At 40.5% G+C, this 21,232-nt stretch overlaps 1 protein-coding gene across 3 annotated transcripts; it reads left to right on the top strand.

The window, feature by feature from the left end:
• Nucleotides 1–1,365: 1,365 nt before the first annotated feature.
• Nucleotides 1,366–12,728, top strand: mylk4a (myosin light chain kinase family, member 4a). Of its 3 annotated transcripts, none has more exons than XM_023270480.3 (15): nucleotides 1,366–2,203; nucleotides 4,741–4,878; nucleotides 5,344–5,440; nucleotides 5,787–6,225; nucleotides 7,021–7,373; nucleotides 7,709–7,814; nucleotides 8,311–8,404; nucleotides 8,774–8,883; nucleotides 9,247–9,388; nucleotides 9,498–9,568; nucleotides 9,679–9,807; nucleotides 10,239–10,391; nucleotides 10,486–10,564; nucleotides 10,891–10,945; nucleotides 11,166–12,728. In XM_023270480.3, the coding sequence occupies exons 1-14, from the start codon at nucleotides 1,673–1,675 to the stop codon at nucleotides 10,942–10,944; spliced, it is 2,496 nt and encodes an 831-aa protein (XP_023126248.2). In that variant the 5' UTR covers nucleotides 1,366–1,672; the 3' UTR covers nucleotide 10,945; nucleotides 11,166–12,728. The 3 variants fall into 3 exon arrangements, with proteins under 3 accessions (XP_023126248.2, XP_023126249.2, XP_023126250.2); XM_023270481.3 differs by having other exon boundaries at nucleotides 1,367–2,203; nucleotides 7,024–7,373; XM_023270482.3 differs by lacking the exon at nucleotides 4,741–4,878 and having other exon boundaries at nucleotides 1,367–2,203.
• The last annotated feature ends 8,504 nt before the right edge of the window (nucleotides 12,729–21,232 follow it).

Here is a 21,232-nt window from a genome sequence, read left to right as displayed (position 1 = left end):
TCAGTATGCTCTTGTGAGTCTCCCTGGTGTGAGAAGACTTCTGGAGGCTTTACGAAACACAGCATGGTTCTTGTTTACACTAAAAAGAGGTCCATGTGAAACTTGATGTGGTTACTTGTCATGAAATGAGAGCTGACAGGTAAACTCCTTTCCTTTTGCCTCGCCTTACCCCAGTCGACTCCCCTCCATCTGCCACGTTCACATCCTTCCTTGGTGTTTGCACCCATGAGGCCAGACTGGCTTGAGTCACTGGAGTGAGGTGAGTTTGGCTGGGGTCACCGTGGCTCAGTTTGCAGTCTGTGCCTCTGTTGTCAAAAATATTTCATGGTGACTCGAGCAGAGCTGGATTTCCCCTCAGTTCTATCACCTGTGAATTTATGGGGACAAAATAAATTCTGGAAGTTTGTGGAGGCAAAGTTGTCAACAAGCAGCTTGATTATCCAGCGAAAAGTACAATGCAGCCTCCAGACACTCAAATAATCATGACTGTATCATTTATTCTCTGTTCTGTGTTTGCTTTAGAATTTATTACCTGTTTATACCCTGTGATTTGACATAAACACGTGTTTGCTGTTACGATAAATCATACATATCTTGATTTATAGGGAACTTGGATTACGGTCATATTACAAGGGCTCAGTTAAAACTGATCCCCTACTCTTTTAAAGGAGGTTATCAGTGGATGTTTTTGTCAGGGAGAAGGCATCATATAAATCATCCGCGTCACCCATCTCCTCTTTCAGCTCGAGGGCTGAACATCTTACTGTAGGTCCCCCTTGGCCGGGAACCACAGGCTTTCTTCACATTTCCCCTGAGACAGAGTGCAAGTTACAGGCATTCAGGAGATACGGTGGGAAGCTGCATTGCAACATGGTTCCCATTCACAATTGTACACAGACAGAACCATGTGCAGCATTGCCAAATAACTTGCAGCCAAGTCCTTACAGACTCCTCAGTGCCAAGAACATTTTAATAAAATACTGAACTTTTATTTGCATATATTCTATTATGAAATTATTAGAAATTATAAGATTTTGCCTGTGGACTTAATTTTTGTGGGCATATTACTCAAAAATGTGAACTACATATGTCCATCTGTTTCAACAAGTTAGCAGCATTTTTAGTTCAAAAACTGTACAAATCAATGAGCATTGTTCTTCTTGTCTTACACACAGAAGAGGAACTGTGTACAGTGACCACTTTGACACCTCGCAGGCGAGTGACGGTGGTAAGCTTAACACTTAAAGGCTCTCAAATGTCTCATAACCCAAGCACTGCCAAGCCCCCCTCCCTCCACCGAACACTTGACCCCTGCTGACGTAGGCTGTCCATTTACATTTAGGGACACGGGCTCACTCCATGCTTAATACCATTTCAAGAGGAGCAGCCGCCAGGGATAAACTTTGAGGGAAACACAAGTGTGGCTTAACAACAATCAGTTTGCTTAAGAGTTATAGTTTTAGAGATTCAAAATCTCTATTTATTTGATTTGTCATCTGTTGATCAATGACCTTTGATCTAGAATATTTTTTCCTGGATTTCCTTTTGTTTTTTTACTTTTCTGTTCTTTCGTAGAGCTGGCTACGATATTTGAGAAAGAATTTTTGTCTGTATCACGGACGTTATTAGTTATTTTTGTCCCAAGTTGGTGATAGTTATATCACTGAAAGCCATGAGTACGTTGGGAATAAATGCAGCGGGAGCTGTCAACAGTGCAGGCTTTGACCTCATTCAAAACCGCATAGAGTCACTGAGCAGCAAGATGGACAAGCTCATCAACATTCAAGAAAAGGTCCTCAACCGACTAGATGGGATGTCTCAGGACATCGATTTCATCGAAAAGGATATGGAGAACCTGAAGGTAGACAAGGAGGAGATCCATCTCCCTCCCAGGGTAATGAACCAGACCCAGGTGATGGGGCGGGAGGTGAGGGAGATCTGCCAGGAAATGAGCACCATAATGTCGGTGGTGAACCAGCGGTCTGAGCAGCAGGCTCAGAAACTGGAAGGGATGGAAAAACTGGTCCTCAGCATGCAGCAGGTGATCAGCTTCATCGGGGAGACAGTGAAGAGTTCCAGGGTTATGGAGCTGATGTTCAAAGGCCAAGTAGCTCGGAAAGGCTCCAAACCCAAAGACTCGAAGGGAAAGCAAGCTATTAAGAGGAAATCATCTTCAGATACAATAGCTAAAAAGCTTGACAAGGTGAGACAAGCTGTAATAAGATACCTCAAATATCTGCTTCAAGTGTCTACCTCCTGTCAAAAGTCTACATTACTGTATATTGTTTTGGTAAAACCTTGATTTTGAAGAATATATAATACAACTTTTGTATCTGTTGATATGGATTAATTACTTAATAGTCTGTTAGTTTGGATTCTGAAGTGTTCATTTATCATCTTGATCTGTCTAAATGTACCACTCATTATAGCCCATCCATCACCATGAATATCTAGTCTTGTTCTTTTCTATTTTTTCTATTTTGATTATGATTTCTTAGATCATAGCGGGATCTTGCTGTTCTTGGCTGAGGAAATGAAAACGATCATAGCAGCAAAGCTGACCACTCCAACCGTTCTCCTGCCTATAAATGTGACTTGGCTTGTGTGTTAAATTCCTCTTATAATGAGCCGGGGTGAGAGGCAGTGTCTGGGGTTCGGCATGCATAAACTTGCCAGCTGCTGATTAAAGATAAAGTAATTAGGGACACTAATTTTATACTGATAAATAAGCTACTGCACAACTAAATATGTCGATGATAGCTCATATAAAATCGTTATTTAGCTGACATTTATGATTGCTGGAGCTCTACTTGTGCTGAGTGCAACATGGCGTCGTTGGCATCAGGCTTACAGTGGGACCCCCTAGCAGGGCATGAGTGGGCCAGAGTGAGGCCAGGGGTGAAATTTGAGTGGCCTGGTTTAGAAATGCTGTTTTTGGCTCAGGGCGGCAGCGTTTGTAGTCCAAAAGGGCTTTAACCCCTTCTGCTTACCAGGAATCACAAATTGTGACGAGTTAGTCTTTCTCACATTTCTGTTGATCTGTTGTGTGAGCACTACTTGTCTTACTTCTGTCCAAGTTAATTGTGTGCCAATTAGGGTGAAGCGTGTTTTACACCTCTGGTTTCCAATAGTTAGCTCCTATGTTGTGAAGTGGGTTTTGTCAGAAGTCTGTGCCATGTGATTCTTTGCAAATTACTGAACTTCCTGCAGCACAAAATAGCTCTTCGTAAAACTTCATTGGGAGTTCTGCTGATAAAGCTGTCAGAGACGCTTTGATTTAAGGGTTCCAGTAAATGTCTGCATTTAACACTGAATGTGGTTTTAGAAAAGCTGCTGAAGGTTCAGAAAAGTAAACATGTAGATATGAAAATACAGTCTAATGGAGGTAACTGTTGCTCCCACTGAGCTATCAGTGCAACTATAGTCTGCAAGTATTCCATGATGCTGTTTTGACATTTTTAACATAATCCCTCAAAGTTGCAGTTCTGCCTGGAATGCACAGAATACATAGTTTTACTCTAGTATGCAACTTTGTTTGCCTGTAGAGCTAAAAAACATTGCGTATGACAGTGAAGTTACCTCCAAATCAAACCTGAGGTTTCTGTCTTTCTTATCCAATCATTTGACAGGCCATGACTCTATATAAAGGTCACTAAGTGCTGCTTGACTTCAGAGGCATGAGTTGCTCTTACAGATATCACCACACTGCTGTCACTTGCGTAGCTGCAGAGATTTTATCTCTACAAGCAAAGAGCAAGCTCACCTGAGTGGTGGTGACATTATCACATTATCAAAAATACTTTTGTCACAGTCCACAATGGTGCACTCAGTTTTTTATATCCATACTTGTGTTAAATTAAGATGTGACAGATTGATTTCGAGCCCATTAAAGGTATGGATCATAATTTTATGGGTGGATTAGTACCCTGGTGATTAATGACCACATACCACTCTGAAGGTTTCACTGTGACTCACGTTTCAGGGAATTTCTGTTGTCGTCAGAGTGCTTGTCAGGTGGTTGCTCCGTCTTCCTCCACCTCCGGAGGTGTGAGATATTTTACAAGTAATTCCTGTTACTGTGGCCTGAACACGCACTTCCCAATCTCCCAATCAGAGGTTTGAGCTGCTCTGCTGTCACTGGGGAAACATTGCACTTGAAATATCTCCTCTGCTGTTTGCCTCACAACAGCATCTAGGAAACATGTGTTAGACACCCCCAGGTTCAAGACAGATTTTTTTCCACGCTAACCTGTGCAGAGAGTGTTTAGTGAGTTTCCTCAGCTGAGAAATTTGAACAACAGCCTGCAGTCGCCTGTAATATTTTCCACTCAGGGTCAGCATTGCATTCCATTGCTGAGTGCGACAAGTGATAAGCTATAAATTCACTGCCCTGCTGCTGTCTATCCATCAGCCATGAATAATCAAAGGCATGCCATTATACAACCCAGTTGGTGCACGGAGACATGCAATAAATGTGCTAATTTGTAAGCTGAAAACAGAGTGTTGTTTGTTTTATAAGTGACAGTAAATTCAACATATTGAGCTGTTTGTCATTTCTTCCAATTACGTATTTGATTTAGTTTTGATTCGTCCTGTTCTGTGTATTACATGTGGCTCTAATCATCATATAACATCATATAACCTTGTCTCTTTTCATTGATGCTTAAACTGTGATCTTTCTTCCATTCTATGTGCATTCTTATAACCCAACTAAGCGTTGCCATCTTGTCTTTTTACTAGAGAACTACCTGTAATAAAGCCACTAAAGGGAAACAAGAGATAACTCCTGCATGCGAGCCCAGTTCTCTGCAGACTTCTCACAAGATAAAGCTACACGGACCAAAGCATTTCCTCGCCTCTCGCAAATGTGGAAAGTTTGTAGGTTTATTGTGCTGAAAGACTTTGTTTGTACAGGATTTTGTGTTTTTATTTATACTCTGTAAGTATGTGTGCTTTTGCATTTCTGGCTGCAGGCTGGTTACTTGTTCTTCGTGTTTTGAGCTTAAATGTCTGCCTTCATACTGTAGATATTATTGTGATAATTTTATTGATGGAAAAAAAACATGTAAGGTTTTCGCAGCCACAACAGAGATGCAACAACAAAGAAAAGAGAAGAAAACATTGGGCCTTTCATTTTAGTATTAAATAGTACCAATGTGATCTAGCTGAATTGTTTATTTTAGACAGAAACATTAAAAGTCTTGGTGGACAAAACTCAACAAGATTTTAGCAGATATAATTTCTTTGAGGTCAAATTCAATGTTGGTAAACTGTCTAGAATTCTGGTTTTGCTGTTTTTTTAATTTTTAATTTTAATTTTTAAAATTTTTTTGTATTTCACAGTTCAAAGACCACAAAGCCAAAGATGGGACCGATAAGTCCTGTTTGAGCCCTAAGGGTCTGAAAGCTCAAAAGAAGATGAAGCCTCCAGATACAGCAGGTGCTGAGATCAACATACTGTTACTTCTGCAAACTCCAGTGTCTCTTTGCCAGTCAAAATAATCTGAGACACAGCAGCAGCAAAATGTAAATAAATACACTAATATGCGTTACATGAGAGAAACATCTGACTGTACAAGAATCATAATTTATTACATGTGACAGTAGCATTCACACTGTGACACAGAGACTAGATTCAGTAGGTTAGAGTGAAATATTGGTCAACCTCATGCTGTTCCCTATAAGATTTCACAATTTTTTATTTTTTTTAAATTAGAGGGAATCTGTGATGAATATTTAACAGGCTGTGAGACACTAAATATAAATTCTGTTTGAACATTCCGTAGAAAATATCTCTTTGAAGAAGCAGGCTTTGCTTCTGGAAGAGGTGCAGAAACTCAACAGGGAGAATGCAGAGAAATCAGGTCACCAGCTCACCCCTGGATACCTGGACCTGGAGGCTGGTGTCCCCCCTAAAGATCAAAAGGCTGATGACCCTGAAAGCAACTTGGTGGACTTCCTGCGTGAAGACTCCCACGATGCTGTGGCTGACAAACATGAGGCTGTTTGTGAAGAGGAAGAGGTGGGGGAAAAGGTGCCTGAGGAAGAGGCGACAGCTACAGAGAAGGACGCCAAACCTGATGTGGAGGATGCAGTGAAACAGAAAGAAGAAGAAAAACTCCCAGAAATAAAGGAGGAAGTGCCTGTTTCTGCTTCAGAAGAATCAGCTGAAGTCCCAGAGACCCCTCCCTCCCAAGAAGTTGAAAAAGAAGTGACTGCAACAAGGTATTTAAAGTTTAAACCTATTAAGAGCTGCAGTTACTAGTCAGTAAGTGCATTTTAACCAACAGAAAATTAATCTGCAACTCTGAATATGGTCTGAATTCATTTTAAATGCAAAAGCACAAAACATTTGGTAGTTTCATACTCACGGATGGGAGAATTTGCTGTGTGTGCTTGTCTTACATTATATCAATTACATATTTTTAGGATTTTGGAGAATTTGTTGGATAAACCAAGATGTTTAATGACATCACCTTGTCTTTTGATGAAAAATTTTCACTTTTCTGATGTTTTATTTACCAAACATTTGGCAAATGACATATTAGAGTAAAGCAATATTACTTTTTTCCAGATTTATTTTCACTTTTTTAAAGTTTAGCAAATTGAGCATCTTTAATCTCCTGTGGATACAGATGTAGCTGAGAGATCCTATTAAAAATGTTTTTCTTTTTTTTTTTTTACACATTTCCAGTTTGCAAGGCTTTCATTTGTAGAAACCTTGACCATGATTAATATAAGTTTTAAGCTGTCAAGAGAGGTAATTCATTTAATGACTTTAATCATAATAAAATTGGAAAAGTCAATATTTTTGCTTTGCTTGATTAGATTGATTAGATTAGATTTTTAAATCTACCCTCTGATGTATGCCACTTTGGATATAAATGTTATGCTAAATGAAAGTGTAGAATTGTAGAAACTGTGTTTTTTTTTAGCTAAGCATGCATTTAGGGACCAAATACTTCACAATGAATGATGAAAATAACACAAAAGAAATAAAACCCATCAACTTTGATCCAGCAGTGATGACCACAAAGACTCCTCACCATCTCAGAAAGCTGAACAGGACCAGACATCAGAGGTCAGCGACACAAGTACCAAGCGCTTTGTAACAGAGGAACACTTTGTAGTGGAGGAACACACAAAGAGCCAGGTGGTGGAAGAGGAAGAAGAGGAGGAGGAGGAGGAGAAAGAAGACAATGAGGAGGATGAACAGAAGCTGGAGTCGGAGGGCTGGGCCGTCTTCAGGGCTGATGGAGTTGAATTCCGGTTTGACCTTAAACAAAGGCTGGAGAGGGAGGTGAAGGAAAGCGAATCAGAAAATGATGCTGAGAAAGTAGCTGAAGATGATGATGCTGAGCGCTACTTTATTGGTGAGTCACAACCTCTCAGATTTGGGCTTTATTGAAACCAATTTTTGCCACTGAAAGACAACATCAAAGTAAGTTTAAGATAAATTGATCCTTCAGACGTTAGAATTTATAAAGCAAAGCCCAGTTACTCCTCTGTGTTATCTGGACGACAACTGTATCTGTAGCTGATGTTTATCATAGCACGTTAGTCCACAATGTGCTAACTTGATTAAGGCAGTCATGTAGCCTTTCAAGAGCCTCCCTAGCTGATTATCAGTGAAGCTCATATGTTCTCACACTACTTAGAACTTATTAAAACAGATTATTTAATTTCTCTTGTCCCCATCCTACTTTAGACACCACTCCTCCTCCAGCGGCTCCTTTTAATCACCGCATTGTGTCTGCCAAGCCCAACCAGATTAGGAACTTCTACACCATCAACTGGCAGGAGGTCCTGGGCGGGTGAGTGTTGTGCCTTTTCTCAAGTCTCCGTGAAATTCAGAACAAATGAAAGCTATTGATGACAACTTGATCTGTCACAGATCAAAGACAGAAAGAAGTTTCAATTCCACATAAAGGCTTAATTGCGTAACTCCCACCCCCCTCCTCTCCTTTCCTCTCCAGTGGTTCATAACTTCAGAGTCACGGCAGTTATTTTTACTTTAGGCCCGAGTGGTATGTGAAACTGTATCCCTGGTGCCAGCTGGTAGCTAATCACTAAGTGTTAATCCAAGTCTTCAAAGAAGAGACACAGCCCAGCTCAGATTTAATGAAATAACAGATTAGGCACAACACTCTTCAAAAACATCCCCTTTTGAAGGAAGGGCTGTTTTTGATTTGTCATGGGAAAGCATATGCAGCACGATCGCTGTCTTGTCCAGTGTTTCATTTGATAGAGTTGAAAACTGTTGCTGTGTAGACATAGAAATCTGATTTCTGCCTGTTCCCTATCTTTAAGGGGTCGCTTCGGCCAGGTACACAAGTGTGTTGAGAACTCATCTGGCCTCACTTTGGCAGCAAAGGTCATCAAAGCCCGGAGTCAAAAAGAAAAGGTACATCACCTGTCCAGCCGCAAAACAGACAGCAACATACACTGTCATTACAATGAATAAATCTTATTTTGATAACTACACTGAGGCCTATGGCACATGATATAAAAAGCAGGGGCCCAGTTACAATTTGTAGTTCTTACTAGTACACAACAAGGCCACACTTGGAACAGAAGCAGGGGGAATGCTTCTCACCAAGGTGAGAAATATTTGACCTAGAAGAGAAGATGCATAGTCTCTCCTAGCAGGGAACAGCTGACACCTCTCATCGTGTCCGTGTGTGTACTTGTCGGTCTATCTGTGTTTTTGTGCGTCCTGCATCTGTGTGCATTTGTACGCTTCTGCATCTGTTTGCGCCTGTGTTTTTGGTAGGAGGTGGTGAAGAATGAGATCCAGGTCATGAATAATCTGGACCATGCCAACCTGATCCAGCTCTATGCAGCTTATGAGTCAAGGAATGACATCATCCTTGTACTTGAATAGTATGCTCCTTCTTTTATACTCTCAGCACACGCTTAGTTTATTTGTCACCTTATAGAAACATATTGTCCTTAAACTTGTGATATTAAAGCTACATCAGCAATGCTCAGTTGAGTTTTTTGTTGATCTTTTTAAGTCTTCGATAAATAATTCATTAAATTTAATTATAATATTATTATATTTAATTATTATTATCTTTAATTTTAATTTGATGTATTCTTTATAATGTAAAGTAATGGTAAAATATTTAATTTGCTCTCGTTAGTGTAGGTAATTACACGAAAAAAATTCAGTCTTTTAGATTCAAAATCATTAAATTTTTTTGTGTGTGTAATGTTTATTTGCGTATCTGTCTTTATCACTAGTGTTGGTGGAGGGGAGCTGTTTGACAGGATTATTGATGAAAACTACACTTTAATGGAGCTGGATGCTGTGGTGTTTATCAGGCAGATCTGTGATGGGCTGCAGCACATGCACAAAATGTCCGTCCTACATCTCGACTTGAAGGTAACAAAGTCATGTATATCTATCTGATGTGATACTTTTTAGACATTATAAAATTTAAAAAAGCACAAAATTTTATCAGTGACCTTGTTTTTTCGCTGTTAAATTTCAGCCAGAAAACATTCTGTGTGTGAGCAGAGTCACTAATAAGATCAAAATCATCGACTTTGGTCTTGCCAGGATGTAAGTATTAGTGTTTACTTTTGTTTTCTGAACAGTTTTCTTTACTGCTGTAACCACACAACATTTAAAAAAATGTCATTGACTTGTATTTCAATCATATCCCTGATTAGATATAAACCAAGGGAGAAACTGCGAGTGAATTTCGGCACTCCAGAGTTTCTTGCCCCTGAAGTTATCAACTACGACTTTGTGTCGTTCAACACAGACATGTGGAGCCTCGGTGTCATCACCTACATGCTGTAAGTAAACACACAAACACACAAACACATATATCTATCCATCCATTATCTATACACCGCTTAATCCTCATTAGGGTTGGGGTCAGCTGACCTGGTGAAGGCAGGGGACACCCTGGACAGGTCACCAGTCTATCATAGGGCTACACAGAGAGACAAACAATCACTCTCACATTCACACCTATGGGCAATTTATAATTACCAATAAACCTGAGCATGTTTTTGGACTGTGGGAGGAAGCCGGAGTACCCAGAGAAAACCCACGCATGCACAGGGAGAACATGCAAACTCCATGTGGAACGATCCCAGGTCCAGGCTGGGACACAAGCCAGGGGATCTTCTAGCTGCAACAGCGCTAACCACCGAGCCACTGTGCAGCCCTGAACACACATATGCACAAGCTAATGTGAAGATTTCCTCTCTTCTCCTGATAGCCTGAGTGGCCTGTGTCCCTTCCTCGGAGATGATGACAACCAGACCCTGAATAACATCTTAGCCTGTCAGTGGAACTTTGAGGAACAAGAGTTTGTGGATACATCAGAAGAAGCCAAAGACTTCATCAGAAGACTCCTGATTGTAAATAAAAGGTATTCTTTCCAAATCCATCTGATCTGAACTGATATCAATATCCAGTGAGATGTAGAATCTGAAAAATATTTGTGTTATCGTGTTTCTCATCAGTTGGAGGATGGGGGCCTCTGAGTCCTTAAGGCATCCTTGGCTCTCTGACTCTGCGCTTCATCACCGTCTTTATACAAAGGTAGAGGACACCTCTTAGACTAACTGAATCCTCCAAAATAGTTGTAAAGCAATAAATAAAAATCTTAGATACCAATATAATTCCACTTTAATTGCTATAGGCCTCTAGTAATTTGAGAAAGTACAAGAAAGCTTGCTATTCCTAACATTTTAAAGCGCGTCAATTAGTAAAATATGCAGTTTATTTAAGCAAAAATGGACCTAAGAATGACATTTAGGGACCAAGAAAAGTTGTATTCTGTCATTGTAATTGTTCTAGTTGATATCTATTGAATATTTCTTCATTATTGATGCAATGTTATCTAATGTCTTTTGCCTGTTTTACAGAAAACTATGTGTAGATCACGGCGATCATCATGTGTGCCCACGACTGAGAGCTGAGGTGGGTCTGAACGTGTTGCTCTTCACGCGTTAAAGTCTTCATGTTTGCATACAAAAAAATCTGAATATGATTTTCAAAATTCCGCATTCAGAGGTATACCTTCAAATCATCCACAAGGGGGAAGCATGTCTCAAATTTTGGGCCGAGTAGCAAGAAAGCAATAGAATACCTGTTTGTCTCAGATCTGAGGTTAAACCATCTTCTTAATGTCTCCTTTTAGAGATCTGCAATGATGTGACAGCTCCAGCTGTGGCCACTTGGACCAACCCTTCTGTCCATGTAATGGACCTCAATTACAATCTGTGCATCTGTGAGGTGGACTGAAATTCTAGTTACTCCCCAAAAACCTTCTCTTGACATGTGATCCACTGTGTTTTGTAGCTGTAAGCGATATACTAATGCAATATATAAAGGAAAACAGTTTTAGTTAATTGGGTTTTAATACTAGATAGTCCCACTGTGTACTGTATATTCATGAAAACCTTTTTTCTTGAATGGTTTTTAAAAAATGGTAATGCCAGAAAAACAAAGTGTAAAACAACAAGAGCAACTTAGAACTTTAATCAGTTCAGTAAAATTACCATGCAATATGCTACCTTTGTGAAATTATTAATGCTCATTTATTGTTGGAACTGTGTCAGGGTAAAGTTGAATCAGCTGCTGAGGTTTTTAGTTTGTTGGTAGTGTTTTAATGGAGTGTTTTCCATCTTGTGGTATATGGCACTTCCAAATGGTGCTAAAGTCATAATCTGACGTAGCTTCATAAGACACATATTATCATCATATACTTGAGATTGAATTTGTATGGCCTTGAAAGCTGAATATGCACATTTTAATATCTACTTCACTTTGAAATATTCACCCATTCTTGTTTATTTCTAACCAAAAACACTGTGTTGTTATCTTTTGCTGCTCTTTTTTTTTTTTCGGCTGATAGGTGACAGCTTTACATGTTTAGATACATACCTCAACTGCTATTGTAGGAAGGCTACACCAAGATTCATATTTCATATGAACAAAATGTAATTTTCTGTGCTGAATTTCTCCCCGTTCTGTTATAAATGCTGTCAAAAATTACTTTTTTTTTTTTTTTGCTGTAAATAGCTGCCTAATAGTTAATTCAGATTAAGATTTTCATAGGGGATGGACTCCATAAAAATAGTGGGTGTATATTGTGTGTATGGACAGAATGGAATTTGTGTGGTGTCAAAAGCTGTAGTATGTGCACTTTATATTATTTATTTAAACAACAATAATACACAACTCGACTGTGGTTCCACTGGGACGACTTCTATGGTCGGATCTCCTCATGTCTCCTACATCTGTTTATAGAGAAAATACATTTTACCTTAAAGGAAACACTTCAGCAACACAGTTTATGTCTTATCAGCAAAGTCTGTTATTTTAATTTTTTGTTGCATGTTTTTATGTGTTTGATCAGCCGCTAAAGCTTAAACTTCACGCGCGGAGTAGTAATTTTTAAAAATCTTTTCATTCACAGCACTGTAGACGCTTTTTCCACATAACAAAGTTATCTTTAAAATGCCTTCTGTGAAGGTTCACTAACTGAAAGTATTACACTATCTACCTACTGTTGCCTTAGTTTGTTAAAACATTGTTGGGGCTACATTATGTGCTTTTAATTTATTGTCATAATGAATGTCATGTTGATTGTTGGAACACTGAGTGCTAGTAAAAGAAACAGTCATCACTGAGTGTTAACAAATTCAGCATGTATTTGTGAAGTGTGTAGACACCCATTAAATTGAAATTGTGTCTTAAAGGGATGGTTTGCTTTTTTTCCTTTTTTAAACAGAACAGTAGTCAGACTTTGAAAATAAATTAGGGAATTTGCCAAAAAAGAAAGGCAAAAAATAAACAAAAAAATATTATCAGCCCAGTTTTTTTGAACAATTCTGAGGATTTTTTATTTTATTTCTGTAACAATCTCATCAACTTTAAGCAATATTCTCTGAGTGAGATTAGACTCTGTCCCGGAAAATACACTATTTTTGGTAGGAATTTTAAAAATCTCGACGGAGAGCCTCTTTAAAAGCTAAACACACAAACACACGCTCTTACTCAGGATGAAAGTAGAGCTGATTCCAGGAGCCTAATAAAGAGCGTCTGAGGGAGCCAGTGTGTGCAACACAGTCACCTGAGAAAATAATCTGTGTGTGGGATGATGATGTCGGGGAAATGGGGTTGTGACTCAGAAATAAGAGGAAAAAAGTGGATATCAGGAATTCTTACAAAGGACAAAGGATGGGCTTAAAGATTAAAACAAAGACAATGACAGTGAGGAAACTGTAGTATGGGTTTGTGAGGATGTGTACAGCAAACCTTCAGTCTGCTCTGTCTTTTACAGGACAGTAAGGTCTTATTTTACAGAACCCACAGGGTTAGTCAAGGATAAGTGCAGACTTTATGGGGGAGTACCATGGGAAACATGTATTTAATTGTACAGAAATACCAGAAAAGCAAACTGTCCCACCAAAAAGCATGGAAACCTAGTAGTTGACTTCTTTTAAATCCATAGTTTGAGACAGTCTTGGCTAAAAAAATGGAAGGGTTGAGAGAATAATTCGCTGTTTTGATTTATATAGCATGAACTAGACAGTGACATGAGAGATGGATGGGAGAGACAAACTGTTATCCATCCGTATGAAAACCTGAAATCGTCTTGAGCTTGAGGAAAAGATACATGTGCAGCTAAAAATGGAAAACCACACTGGGAATAATAATGGAACATCAGATATCAAAGCCAACTAGAGAAAGAAAATGTGATAAATGAGTGTATATAAGAGATAATGCTTAGTAGGTTGGATTTGTGTTGTGGCTCTTGCGGTTGTATTGTCTGTTAATGTGCTTGTGCAAGAGGTGTGATAAGCTCCCGTCATCGACCAAAGAAGAAAAAAATAGAAATTTGAACTAAATATGTGGTAAAGTTTAAAAAATGATAGATTTTTGAGAATGCAATCCTGCGCTGTTGTTGTCTTGCTGGAAAGACCTATGAATCTTCAAAATGGTCTATTTCAAAGACTTTGTGATGCCAGTCATACAGTCAAGTTTGCCAGTTTCTGCACCAGCAAAACACCCTCAGAACAGGGTGGACCCACCTTCAAGCTCGATTGGGATGGAGTTCTTTTTATCATAGAGGTTTTGACAGCAGACATACTGCTGATCCATGAGTTTAAATTGATTCAGTTTAGCTTCATCATTTCGTAAAACCTCAGAATTCTACAGGCCCATGCAAATTTCTTGCATATTCAGGTTGACTTTTATGTGCATTTTGGTCTGCGGTGGCGTTTGCAGGCATGAAATCACTGCTTGTTTAGTGTTCTTATAGTCCGCACTGTTACTTTTGTTCCTGCCTCATCAGGTCCTAAAGGAGGTCTATGGCAGCTGCGGCTTTGAAATTCTGCTAATTCTTTCACTCCCAGGATGGTTTTCTGCTGTAACATGAGTTTAAAACTTGCATAAGACAATATTATGTGGATCTTTTACTGGAGGTTGGCTTTTTTTTTGCAGTAATATAGAACATTTGCAGAAGTTTAAAAGCAAAAATAATAGTTTCCCATGATAATCCTTATACAGTGAGGTGCACATTCAGCGATGAAAATTCAGCTAGTCAAATGTTGCTAGCTTATGAAAGCTTGACAGCTAGCTGGATGGATAGATTATTTTTTGTTGGCTCCTGTATGTGTATAATCGTCAACATTATATGGACCTTTGCTAGGGAGACTGGACTTTTTAGGGAAAAAAAATCTCCTCCTGCTATAGTGTACATGTATTAAAAATAAACATTTTTACAGCATTTAAATATAACACCTGAAGACATTAAATTTCAAATACTTTCCATAATGATTTCCTACCTAAAACTGGCTGCTTTGTTTAGTCTACTGTTTGTTTATTTTCACACATCATTTCATCAGACACAAAAGGTTTCATGTTAGCAGTGGTTCAGAGAGAGTTCATACATTCCTGTATTACAAACACAGGCACGGAGAATCACAGTCAGTTAATAGCCATTACTCCGAACATGCGAGTCGCTTGGCAAAACAGGTGATACTGATTTCGTCCAAGGACTTTTTTTTTCTTTCCTCTACTCTTTCTTAGTTTCTTTTTTTCTTTTTTTTTGCATAGCTTTTCAGGAGCCTGAGGGTTGGGAGCCAAATTCAAGCTCTCGCTCTATCCCTGGTCCAAGGCCCAGGTTGGAATGGTGAGAAATTCAATTTAAGAGGAGAAAAAGAGGCTCCAAGAACTGCCCCTCCACCACCCCGCCTCACCCCTAAGTCCCCTCCATCCACATCTCCAGGGGCGATCTTGAGGAGCCAAACCAAAACCAGATGGACTTATTGGACCTAAAGATAACAAATAGTGCCTGAGTTCCTGTCAGTTAGAGACCACCGGAGCAAAGAAGCTGAGAGTGGAAAAAGCTTATTGACATGTCTAACTCTTTGTCCTACTATGTGATATTATTAATATTGACAAGAATTACAATACAGTACAAGTGAACAAGAAAGTAAGACAGAAGTTGCTGCTGAGGTAAGTGTTTCTGAGAGGCAGGGGCTTGTAAGGGCGAAGACAATAGCTGTAGTTTAGATGTAAAAAAGGGAGTTGCATGCAGAGAACTGGTGCCATCTTGGCTTTGGGAAAGAAAACTGTCAGCGCTGACCTGAATCTCTAGGTGGCACGCTTTTTAGTTTGTTAGTCGATACCCCTACCACCCACACGCATTCGGTAAGAAAGGACAGAGAAAGAAAAAAGGCTGAGGGTGACCCCAGAACTTCTCGCCGCCTCCCTCCAGACTGACTAAGAAAGTGTCCTTTGTAACAGGAGTTTCCTGCATGTAATTAAAAAATATTGGGCCCTGCTCAGAAGGGAGGAGACGAGGCTCGGGGTTGAAGGAGGCTATGTGAAGGGTAAGATTCCCTTCTTCACTCTTCGTTTCATGTAAGAGCCCCTGGAGCTGGCCCTGACGTTTGTCCAAACAAGAGGTGCTCTCTTACTCTCTCTCTCAAAGGAGGTCCGGAGAGAGGACCGGCCAGTTCTCAGGGCCTGGGGGCAGGTGGTTCTGATTTGTGCAGGAGGGAGGGGGGACAGACCACGTTTATGTTCAGTTAATAGCAGTACACGTGTCGTCACGTCCAGTGGTGGGAACATGCTGGGTGAGTGATCTGTTTTTTACACAGCTGAAGTCTGCCACCAATAAGAACGCAATGTCCAATTATCCCTCACAGTTTCCCCCCCAGAGCAGCCACACCTGGATCTCACTGATATCACTGTTCTTCTGTGTAATCACGACTTTGTAGCTGTGAAAGAAAGGTTAATAAAAAGCTGAATTCATAAGCAATAAAATGCAGACTTGCAAAATTCAATGCGCTGAAGGGTTTTCCCCCTTCAGCATTAGTTAGTCTGGTATGATCAGCCGCTTTTGGAAACTTTTTTGTGTAGCTGACATTCTTTAGTTGATTTGCCCACTTTATGACAATGCCATCTTTTAGCATTTATCCTTTAATTGTCACATGTGGTTACACTGGCTGCCATTAAGCAAAAATGAAATGCCTTAAAGTTGCTATCAATAATTTTGACAGTGTAATAGGGTTCACTTATAATAACAAACCTACAGAGAATTACCATCTGAATTTGCAGCTCCTTTTGGCATCATTTTTAAGGTTCGTTGTCTAATTTTTGCCCACTTGGCTTGCAGCTAACTGTAGGCATACACAGTTAGCGGTTCACTACAAGCTTGTGACATGGAGATTTCAGCAATTAAAAAGCCATTATTTCCAGCAAGAGTTCAAAAACAGAACTTATGGATAGCCAATGTATATTTCACAAAATGTCAAACTAAGGGTGATAGTATGTCAGTTTCCCTTTCCCAAACTAGCCAAAAAAGGCAGTTTAAAACTAATTATCCCGCCCCTGAGGGATTTGATGCTCTTCGAAAACATGTAAAATGTGTAAAATTAGTCTAATTATAATTCAACAATTATGATTTGGAGTTTCAAAGTCCACATGTGCTCCATATTGTGCAAACCATTTTTTTCAGTAACTGTACAACATGACTTTGGAAATGAAAATAGCTCCCACCCACATGCAGATTGATTTCCAGATGAGGGGGAAACACAGCAGCTTGCTGTGTCCAGTGTTTTCCGTCGGTGGTTTCAGCTCTGATCAAATGGCCATGCTGAAGCCTTTAATGATCTTGGAGGTTCCCTGCTGTTGGGTCATCTGCTTGGCTCCATATCATCTCCAGGTTGGGCCCTACTGCTGGTCAGGTGGTCCCACAGTGAGGCCCTTTCCATCAGATTTCTATTTACTCATCCCTCTGGCTCACCCCTCGGCCTGCACGGGGTCTCTGTTCATTCTGCCAGCCCTGCTGAGAGGCCTCTGTGGCCCAAAAAGCCACAATCCATCAGGCCTCTGTGTGTGTACGTGCTTCGCTCTTTTATGCTTTAGCTCTTGCTGAGGAGTCTTTGCTGAAGGAACTAAATGGAGCCAAGCGCCCTGTTCAAACAGAGCGAAGGAGCATGTTCTCTGTCTTTGAGGTTAGTGTGTTAACACAAGCTTGTGTGCAGCCGTTGGTGTATGAACATGCCGCTTGTGTGTGCATGTTTTATCACTTTAGACCTGTCCAGCCAGACAAATGAACCCCTTCTTGACCCCTTACTCATGCAAACATCTACTTATCCTGCCCACAACATACCCCTGTCATGTTTTATTGGATCTCCTTTATCTAGTCTCTCAAAAGACTCGCCCACACACATCTATGCTTGCATAACTTTCATATGTTGCAGAATACAGCGTGTTAGACATACATAAGCGCCTTACATATCCATATTGTACATGTCTCAGTTATGTTCTTCCATCCCACCCACAGAGTTTGTCCTCCCTCCCAGAGCACAGTGATCGATGAGCAGAGCCTCGGTCTCCATGCAGCAGGGACTGTACTGAGGGGAAAAGACCCTTAGCCTGTTCTCTGTCTGACTCCCAAAAACAGCTACCATGGCCAACAAAAACACAGCACAAGGCACCCAAATGGCAACCCGTATGGCTGCTGCTATTGTAGTGTGAAACGTTTCCCACGATGGAGCCCAAGACAGGATAGCAGGATTAAATGGATGACACAACCCTGAAATTGAGAGACAAGGGTCAGGCCGAGGTGAAGCAAGAGATGTAATGATTTAGTGAGTGTCGACTCAGTTTGTGTCGTCCTGAAAGTACAGGATTGAGAAAATGAGTGCAACATTTGCAACACTGTACATTACGAGTGGCATTATATAACCACAGCAGCCATATATTGCTGTCCAGCAACATTAACTTATTTTTAAAGGATAACATCCCTGTGGGTGTTGATCATAGAGTGTGGGTCACTGCTGGGGATCACTGATACCTGAGCTAAGCTAAAAATTCCTTGCTGGTTTGTTCTTGGTTTGGCATTTTTGGGCTTGCCTTCATTTCAGGCCAGTCTGCTTTTAGACAGGGGAAACAGGAAAGGAGTCACAGCGCTGCGGTTCATTCTTCGGGCCATATTCACTTGACCACACAAAGAGCCCATTTTGAGGGAGACATTTATGTGTTGTGTGGCAGGCAGCGCAAGCAGAAAAGATTTACTGTGTCTGTGTCTATTCAGGGGCGTTTTGGATGATGTTCATGTTCTTACTGGTAGGGGCCAGAGATTTATTACAACTGGGAAACACTGTCAGGTAGATGTTTCTGACAACAGGGAAACTATTCTACTATGAACTTTTTAGCTGTTATCATCACCTGAAATATGAATAAACAGTTATCTTTTGTTTCTAAATATAATCAAGGAGTTAGAACACATTTTTAAATACACTATTTACTGTATATTAAAATGCATTACAATACCTGCAAGCACATGCACACGTTTGTTCGTTCCTAGAGAAAGATTTAATAAGCACATTGGCTGTATTTTAGCAGATGTAAGTTTTCTTTAGTGCAGATTAGAGACCAGACACAAAGGGAATTTTAAATGTTACATGTCAGAATAAAATGCATTCAATAATAAACGTAACACTCTTTTGATGATATCTTTTGGCAGTTTCATTTGAAGCACTAGCCCACGTTCTATTTTTATATCCTGAATTTTCTATGTATTTATTTAATTTTTAGTTTGAAACAAGCCCACAAAGCAAATATAATAAAGGACAATGCAATTGCAATAGAAAAGCAAATATGGTCAGCTCACTACATCTTAAATTTCAAAGAAAGCAGTTACAAGAAAGAACTTTAAAGTAACCTTTGAACTTTGAGTTTACGTATTTTTGAAATATATGCGACAGGAATATGAAAAACTGTGATTGATGTGCGCATTGCACTTTATGTAAATGTGTGTGTGTGTGTGTGTGTGTGTGTGTGTGTGTGTGTGTGTGTGTGTGTGGGCATGGAAGCTGGTGGGAGAGGAGGAAGCTGTACCACTGAGGTAGCACTTGGAGTGACTAACAATGGCCCACACATATCCTGTGGCTGTCAAAATCTTGAAGACCCTACACAAACACTTTGGAGTCAGGGCCCACAATTCCCCCTTTTCCCCCTCAGTGTTCCAGGTTTTGTTTCAGTTTGGGGGAGTTTTGTAGAGGCTTGAAAGCAATATTTTGTCATTTATTTTCCGCTGGAATGTGCATTTTTCAGAAGCCTGTTTTTTTTTTTTTTTTTTTTTGCTGTGTGTTTCCTTTTTTTGGCGGAGACACAAAATCTGAACTTAAATGTGCTTTCTTAAGTTGGGAAGCTTCTTTGTTGGACAAAAGAGAAGACTTCTAAGTATGGAACATCTGAGGAGATATATTGTCCATGCAGCAATCCATTTTTATGCAGACCCTTCAGAAAGTTGGGAAGCTGTCCTGCTTACTATAAAACACAAGCATGATTTTCGAAAAAATTTGCCTCACACTTTCCCTTTATGTGCTGTCTCAGCAGACCCCCACTCTCCAGCCTGAAAGGGAGATTCCATCAGAACGTGCAGGCCTGCACAGCTCACATCAGCACACATCAGCATGGGGAAAACACTGCTGATTGCCTCAGAGTGGGTACCCACTTTCCAGAAACTCAGCAGAAAATTAGTGCAGAGTGGTTTCACGTTGAGGCTAATACACACACACCTGTATCCCCTCCCAGCTTCCCTTTCTCTGGCAGTCTCTCTTCATCCCGGTCTGCCCCCTAAAAGTAGCCCTCGAACACCTCGTATACAACGCATCCAAAACAGATTCCACTAACTCCCTCGTGCCCTCATCGTTCAACAATGGCAGCCTTCTTGCAGAAAATACAATGTCCTGCCAGTGAGCGTTTTGAGAAAACCTTCAATAGCTGTATGTGCTGCTTGGCCAGCGCTGTTTGCTTTAATGGGTCGCTGACAGACTGACCTAAGCAGAACTCGTTTTACTGGCCAGAACTGGACCAGCGCTTTCTTTGTACATTTGTAAGAGCTTGCTGTCACTGAGTTCAACAATGTAAAGAGGACCACCCATGCAAAAATAAATGTCATGATGGAGCTTGCTGTGGTTGCTTTTGTGGTAGACTGTAGTTCTGTACAAACACACCACATTATTGCTGACAAGGAAAGGAGAACAGTGTGGCTCTCTACCAGCAGAGGGCGATCGGTGCACTGGAAAGAATGCCAGTACAGTACAGGCCAATATGAACTCCCTCCCGTTTTCTCAGAGTGTCAAAAATAACATCTCCCATTACTTTCATGGCTATGGAGGAAATTTAAGAAGGATGGTATGAAAATCTCATGCCAACCAGAGCTCAGACAAAATGTAACGGTAGAACCTGCGAGAAGAAGTAGTTCTTATTTAATGCCTGCGTAAATGGAAGGTGCAACATCTTCTTAAGTTTGTTCCTACGTCACTGTAAAATCTCATTTCTTTCCCACCATGGCTTCATGGATTTCAAATGGCCACCAACTACCGTAAAGCTCAAAAATCCAGAGCAGTGGAGGATCATATAAGAGGTCACCTGGCCACACAATGCAGCAACACATCTATATATTTCAAATGTCAAGGACTGGCCACATTTAATCATATCTTCACCCTTTGGCCTGGTCCACAGCGTAAAAAATCCCCACCACTAAGCCTCTGTCCACGCCACTCCCCCACCCACTGCAGCACCTCTCCCCGTTGTTCCCATGGTGAGGGCCGTCACTGACCAATCCAAGGCGGCCGCCAGGACCTTGGTGGTCTGGAGAGTCTCCGAGGTGGCACGGCCGCAGGGCTGCAGAGAGTAAACAGGACACTGGGGGATGGAGGGATGGAGGAAAAG

This window comes from Amphiprion ocellaris, chromosome 10 (genome assembly GCF_022539595.1).
Source record: "Amphiprion ocellaris isolate individual 3 ecotype Okinawa chromosome 10, ASM2253959v1, whole genome shotgun sequence".
In the NCBI taxonomy this organism is placed as follows: Eukaryota; Metazoa; Chordata; class Actinopteri; family Pomacentridae; genus Amphiprion; species Amphiprion ocellaris.
This window is presented reverse-complemented; position numbering and strand designations above follow the sequence as displayed.

Coding starts and splice junctions, on each gene's coding strand:
- mylk4a (XM_023270480.3), top strand. CDS start 1,673: ATGAGTACGTTGGGAATAAATGCAGCGGGAGCTGTCAACAGTGCAGGC. Junction 9,808..10,238: donor GGTGTCATCACCTACATGCT/GTAAGTAAACAC, acceptor TTCTCCTGATAG/CCTGAGTGGCCTGTGTCCCT. Junction 10,565..10,890: donor ATCACCGTCTTTATACAAAG/GTAGAGGACACC, acceptor CCTGTTTTACAG/AAAACTATGTGTAGATCACG.